The 7,018-nt window shown below is 38.5% G+C and overlaps 1 protein-coding gene across 1 annotated transcript in view; it reads left to right on the top strand.

Annotated features, from left to right (window-relative positions):
* Positions 1 to 544: 544 nt before the first annotated feature.
* MTA1 (metastasis associated 1) overlaps positions 545 to 7,018 on the top strand; it is a gene marked incomplete at its 5' end in the record, with an annotated part of 63,607 nt that continues 57,133 nt past the window's right edge. Inside the window, 2 exons of the mRNA XM_010192518.1 lie at positions 545 to 612; positions 2,964 to 3,057. Of these exons, the coding sequence (XP_010190820.1) occupies positions 545 to 612; positions 2,964 to 3,057 (162 nt within the window). The remainder of the gene's footprint in view (positions 613 to 2,963; positions 3,058 to 7,018) is intronic.

Here is a 7,018-nt window from a genome sequence, read left to right as displayed (position 1 = left end):
TCACTGACCTGTTTGTCTTGCTGTATGGAGTGTTGTTGAGGGTATTCTAGGATAATACAGGCATGAAAGACCAGGAGGTAGAGAAGAAGACATTTGTATTCTAAGTAAATGGGCAGTATCTTGAAGCTGAGCTGCAGGGGAAGAGGAAGGATCGCACACTGCCAGTGAGAAGAGGCTGGATTTTGATAAGAAAGAAGAGGAAGCAAGTGAAGAAAATGTTGTGATCAAAGTGGAAATAATCTGATCAGAGAGAGAACGAAGATCGTATTCTTTGCTTTCCAGGCTGACAGTTGAGCTCCTTTTTTTTTTTTTTCCCCCTCTCTAAAATGCATTTATGGCCTTCAGATTGCAGTAATATATGTTCTTTATACTGGCATGGATTTTGTATTTCCTCGCTAAAAATCCTGGCTTTAGTAGGAACATTTGAAATACTGTTGGTGCCAAGAAATGCATGTGGTATGGTGTCTTTAGCAGGTATACGTGTGAGGTTTTGATTCGATTTTTAGCAGTTCATATTTTAAAGAGTCTTATTTCTTTTTGTCAGATTATGTCTACTTTGAAAACTCTTCAAGTAACCCATATTTGATACGAAGAATAGAAGAACTCAATAAGGTAAGCAATTTTTCCCATGAAGTCTTTGAAGTTAATTGAATTTATGATCTGTTAGATTCCATTAAAATCAAAACAATTTAGTAGTTCTATGGCAATTAGAAGCTTCAAAATACTTTTGTTTTGATAATTTTCTGGAATGCTTTGAGACCTGCCAGATTGTTCTTTTGTATGAAAGGCCAGAGCGTCACCCTCAGGTCATTCTCAAGGTGCTTATGCCCACCTGGAGGGCAGGAGGTTTCTGCAGTTCAGTGCCAGGGCGTTTGGATGTGAAGATAACGGTGTGCCTGGAGGATGGAGAGCTGCTTTGTAATTTGATCTCTCTTGCTCAACAGGAAGCTTGAGTTGGGCACTTATCTGCTTCCTCAGACTTTGTCTTTGCTGGTTGTCCTCCGAGCCAGTGTATTATTTCATCTGCCAGATTCCTTTTTCATTGAATCTATAAGGGAAGCAGGATAACTTGTATATGAGAATTCCTCGGTGCTGAAATTTTATGTAGTTGAGGAGGGTAGACTGTTCTGAACCCATTAGATGTGTCCTAAACATGCCACTTTCTCAGGTTTAATACCAGCATGTCCATTGCAGCCAAAACGTTGCTGGTTTGGATTTGAATTTAAATTAACTGACTAGAATTAGGTCTTTTTCTTCAGCCAACAATAATGAGAAAACATGTCTTTCTCTAACAGTTAACTTGGAAGAGAAAAATTATCGATATAATGACAAAGAATCTGAAGACGAGGACATCCTTGTAACCTCTTCTTTTTAGTGGAGGCCTTTTGCATAAATACTTTGTATTTCTTCCATTATGGAAACAGTAGAGAATTCCTGAAGTGTTCCCAGTCGATCCATAGCCATGACGTATCAGTGGCTGAAGTCCATCAGTTACAGGGTGCAGATTTGCTGATCCCTTTTTAGGAACGGCATTTCCCCCCCCCCTTCATTCTTCCCCCCTTTCTGAAAAAAAAAAAAACAACAAACAAAAAAACCAAACAACTTTCAGCCTGAATCTCTCATCTTAGTGCAACTCTTGCTTGAGCTGCAATTTCTCTGACCTGCTCTCTGAAGTGGGTTTTTCGGGCTGAAATGAATCTCATATCTTGTGTTGCCGCCTTTTCACTGAGTGTAAATGAAGCTTGGACAATTAGGTAAAATAAATAGTTCTACACTGTAGCTGTCTGTGGTTTAACAAGATGGTTCTTGCCTTTGTATTTCAGTTCCTCAAAATTTGAAAGTTCTGAATTATTTAACAGAAAAGGTTAGAAATTCTGCAGGCTCTGTACCAAAAATCTGATAGAGGATCTGCAAGGGGAAATATTTGTGCGTGTATGTATTGTCTGCTTTTTTTTCCTTTGTGTTAGGAAAACTGGTATTATAAAAGATGAAAATTCTCCTCTATTCACATCTTAGCAACGAGCAAGTACATCAGTTTTCAGTTTGTTTCCTTGTGGATGGATTGCTGGTCCACTGCTTTTAAGACTTCCCAGAGGGGAATTTGTATCTTAGTCTTACAATTTTTTAAACTGTGTGCCATCACGCTGGTTTTCAAGGACTCTTCAGTAGTAGGATGCAGCTGTCTTAAGTTACATTTTCATTATTTGTTGGTTTATTTTAGAGGCAGTAGATCAGCTGGGTCTGTTACAAACTGGTAGTTGTATTTCCCCTAGAGTTTGTATAAAGCCAGTTTCACAATTTGGCAGATACTATCTTACGAGAGATTCAGCATCTACTTAATTTTTGGAGTTTTTAGGGAAAAAATAAAGCCTTTCAAAAATTTAGATTTTTTTTGTATGTTGTCACTGATGTAGAGTTTATTGCCTGGTGCAGCTTCTTTGGTTCTCCTTTTGGAATGATTTTGTGTGTGTTAGTCATTGTTGAGCTCACCAGTGCTGTCAGAGAAAGAAAACCTCATGTGATTTCTTTTGTGAAAGTAATAATGGCTGGGCTCTTTCTTGCTTTCCTACTGTCCTACAGAGTTTGGAGAACAGCCGAGACCCGAATTCTATTACTGTATTTCACAGTTGTTTTTATTAGGGTTTTAAAGATGGTTTTGAATCCAATTCAATGTAGGCATCATCTGAAAAGTAGCAAAGGAGCTTGTTAATTTGTAAGTGCAGGTGAGTGCTTTTTCTCACCCCTTGAAACATCTCTAACTGCTGAAAATGGTGATACTGCAGAAACAATTAGGAGGGAAGGGCCAGCCTGTTTCTCTGCCCTGGAATGGATCACACCAGGAGGGTGCTAAAAGGTGATGCTCTTCTGCAAAATTCCAAATTATTTATGAAGTTTTCTATTTGGGTGCATACAGTTCAGCTCTTGATTTGTGCTCATTTTTTAATTCTCATTTCCTGTTTCAGACTGCCAATGGAAACGTGGAAGCAAAGGTGGTCTGTTTCTACAGGAGAAGAGACATATCAAGTACACTGATTGTATTGGCAGACAAACATGCAAGTAAGTTTGTTTGTGTAGAAGCCATTTGAACACAAAATTGCCCAACCTGGATAGAACTTTGATGTTGCAGTTCCAAGTATCAGTAGTATTATTGTTGAATGTCCTTTTCCTGTACTCGTCTTCCGCAAATTAAAGTACTCGTTTGACTGATTTTTCTCTTTCTCTCTCTTGCTCACTCCTTAAACCTTTTAAAACCTCATTTGGGGTATGGGTTGGTTACTGTGGTAGGGACAGGACAGAAGTTTTCAGTTAAGGCTGAGTAAAGGCATTGTTTCGGAGAAGTAAATTTCTTTGTTTTTGGGATGAGGGAAAGTATTCTATGTGTCTCATGTATTACTTCTCATGAATTGTTTGGTTTGGTTAGCAGATAAAAAACCAAAACAACCAAATTCAAAAACCCAATATATCAGACTTCCTTTATGAGTAAATCAAAAAGTCTGATCATAAGAAACTGACTTGAAACATGGCCAGCTTGAAACGTGACCAACAGGTATTTTCTTTACATGCCAATATTAGGAATATTTTTCTTAGTGACATAGATCTTGTCTAAACATGCTCAGCAAATACATTTTAAAAGCACTGAATTTTAGGACATCCTATCGCTATTTTGAATACTTAAGTCTTTTTGTTAGGGGAAAAAAGAATGTCTAGGTTGAGAGGAGGCTTGAAAACAGTCACCTTTTTTTAGTACTGTATATTCTGATAAAAATCTCATTCAATTATAGGAACAGTTTTAAAATTCTAAAAAGTGCATACAGAAATAGTTACGTGTCAGTATAGATTAGATGTTTGCCTGTATGAATCTGTAAGGCAAGATGCTGCAAAAAAATACAGATAGTTACAAAAAAACCCCAAACCAAACCACACAAAACAGGTGAGAAGGTGCTGTATACCTGTGCATTCTGAACTCAAAAGGGGGTGAACATGGTACGCTAGCTGGCTCTCAAGTGGAGTATTCATCTCAGGAGGAGAAGCAGTGCAACATATTACATATTGTTGGGTTCTTTACCTGGGGCGCTTTCGCCTGTTTGACTCCATTCGAGCTGCCAGCCATTAGATTTAGGTTCATTGCATCTTCCTCTGCCTGTTCGGGATCCCTCTCATCCCATTCTTGCCAGGTGATGAACAGAGTAGTAACAGAAGACAGTTACCAGAACAGACATGTTGAAAGGGAGAAAAAGAGTGAGCAGGTGGAGTTACTAAACTGTTTTTACTCATAAACAATGGAGTATGTGAGATGTAGCTGTTCAGATTGCTTGCAATGTAACAAAAAGCATGGACAGCCACATCAGTGCTTGTAACTCAAGGCTTTCCTGTAAGCACATACATAAATGGAAAAGAAGCAATCAGATCTGGGCATGACAAAATTATGATTTAGCTGCCAAGTGTCATTGTCTTTTAATGTGTTTCTTGGGGTGCGTATGAATAGACTGTGCTGTATATGTAATCCAGATCAACGTAGTTGTACTGCATGGAGATTGATTAAATCAGATACTCAGTTTTAGCAATGAATATAATGTCTTGCTGTGTTCTCTGTGATGTGGTGCCACTGGGGAAAACATGCAGCAAAACTAGCCCCTTACTGATAGATTTCAAAAGTTTTCTGTTACAGATTCAAGTCCAAGTAAGTCCATCCATTGCAACTATACCTTGGGAAAAAAAGTCATGTGGCATTGAGATGAGATTTGGCCATGTTGCAGAATCGTGCTAGCAGGCAGAGCTTTTTCGATCTCTCTTTAGTGCAGCAGCACTCATTTTGTCCAAAAATGTTGAAGCTTAATAGGAGCTTCACCATAAACAGCACGAGTGCTGATTCCTTCATCTGTGCCTCATTTCACTAGATTTAGCAAAGGAATCGGGTAGGAATGATGTCTGAGGCTGAAAATGGAAAATATTTGTACCAGTATAATGCTCCTTGAACCTGCAGAGACGGATTTCTTTTTTAATGCAAGCAGATAATTAATTGTTCATATTCATATGTGCTTGAAAGTCAGGAAAACTCTTCTGTAGCAAAATCCTATTGATAGAGCCACCAGAGACAACCGAAGCTGTTTCTTAGTGTAAATTTCATTAGAAACTAACAGTTTTTCCAATATGTTTCTTTCTGGTGCAGAATAAAATTGCTACTGAATGACTTCCATTTATTTAGATAGATGGGCTGTTGTGAGGCTTCCCTTCTTAAGGAGGAAGGAGAGCAAAATGAAGCTTTTGGACAGCCATTAGTTCTTTCCTCTGAAAGGAACAGTATCTACATCCTGCATGAGATAATGAAATTAAATTTTGTGGATGTTAAGATTCTGGTACAGATACTCAACACTGTCATTGACTTTGAGTTCATTTCCATAAAGTCTCCTGTTGCCTCATTTTGATGCATTTGCAGTAGATGTACGTATCTGCATCGCTGATCTTTTAACTGCCTTTGTTCGGCTGATTAATGGAGCTTCCTGACTGCGGACATTTCTGGATTCACACAGTCTTCTCTTTAAGATGCCTTTATTTCAGACCTACTGTTGAGATCAATGCACTGAAAGAACCAAATAATGAGAAGATACGGCCAGAACATGAATGGGAAAAGTATATATGTATATTTTAAAGTATTTTTTTCTCTTTCAATAAAGAAAGGGGAAAATGTGATTGTGTTATGAATGTTGTAAAGTTTAAAAAAAAGCCACTTATGCTTTAGCTTGTGTAATCCATCAGATATCTGAAACAGACAAGTCTGACATACATTGCCATTTCTCATAACTCTATAAAGAGAAATTAGTACCACCTTATTATGTAGTTGGTGACTGTAAATTAGTGCCTGATGTATGCAACCTGATTCTTGGATTTGATCTGTGATCTTACCATTTTTATCATATGATACAAAGCTTTTTCAGGGATGTCCTATAAATCTTTCAGCCTTATAATGGCTTCCATGCATTGCTAGCACTTTTTATTCATAAGCTTCTTTAATCACCTCGCAGATTATTCTAGGGAATTTCTCCCCCTGTTTCTGAAATGAGCCTGCTTCGCCAGTAGGAGACTGTTTAATGTTCTTGCCCAGAGACTTTGTAGTGGTTTACGGTAGAATATTGTATGCAAACAAGATTGCAGGCAGAACTTGATGGGCAGGAAGTGGGAAAGATAATTTACTCCTCAAGCTACTGTTGGATGCTGTGACTATAGATTTTCTCCCTATATAGTTTGTGTATAGGGTCTCATATAGTCCCTTACGTAACTGTGTAACTATTTCCAACAGCAGGAATATGGCCTCCTGTCCAGCCTTATAACCACCCACTTTTAACCATCTCCAGTTACTTGTCATCTGTCTTACGGCCACATTTTTTGCTTCATTAAAAATGTTTCTCCTCATTTGTAAGGCAATGAGTGAGTAGTTGGTAGTGGTTGGAGAACTGCGTAGTTAGTGCCAGCCGGTTTGGCAGGTTTATGGTTAGCTTTTAGCAGCTGATGTTTGGGTGCCAGGCACACATGGCAGCATGGTTTTGTAAGTGCCAAAGCTTCTAAAAATAAATGTCTTGCAGCGGTGAGGTGTCATTGCTCTGTCAGTCCATGAGTTGCATGAGGTCTCTGTGCATAAACAGGTAGGGGGTTTCTTAAGTTTGGTGGTTTTTTTAATTGTAGATAACACAAGTCTAAATGCAGTTTGACAATAGTTTCACAAATGAGTTATTTTTGGTTTTATTTCTTTCATTTTATTCCCCTTCACCTCCATTTTCACCTAACACCACATATGCAGATTTAAGAGGAGTTGAATTCATTAATCCACTAATGACGCTTTTGGCTCTGTTGTTACTGAGAGGAGGAAACTGTGACTCTTCCCTTCTGGGAATGAAGCAGGGAGGAAGGTTAAGCTACGTGTCCAAAACAGTGTCAGTGTGTTCTGTGTGCTACCTGTAGTAGTGGCCGTAGCTGCAAAAGACAATCACAAGTTTTGGAAGGGATCGTAGTGAGATGTCTT

The sequence above is a fragment of the Mesitornis unicolor genome, unplaced genomic scaffold, assembly GCF_000695765.1.
Source record: "Mesitornis unicolor isolate BGI_N332 unplaced genomic scaffold, ASM69576v1 scaffold31649, whole genome shotgun sequence".
NCBI classification, from domain to species: Eukaryota; Metazoa; Chordata; class Aves; order Mesitornithiformes; family Mesitornithidae; genus Mesitornis; species Mesitornis unicolor.
This window is presented reverse-complemented; position numbering and strand designations above follow the sequence as displayed.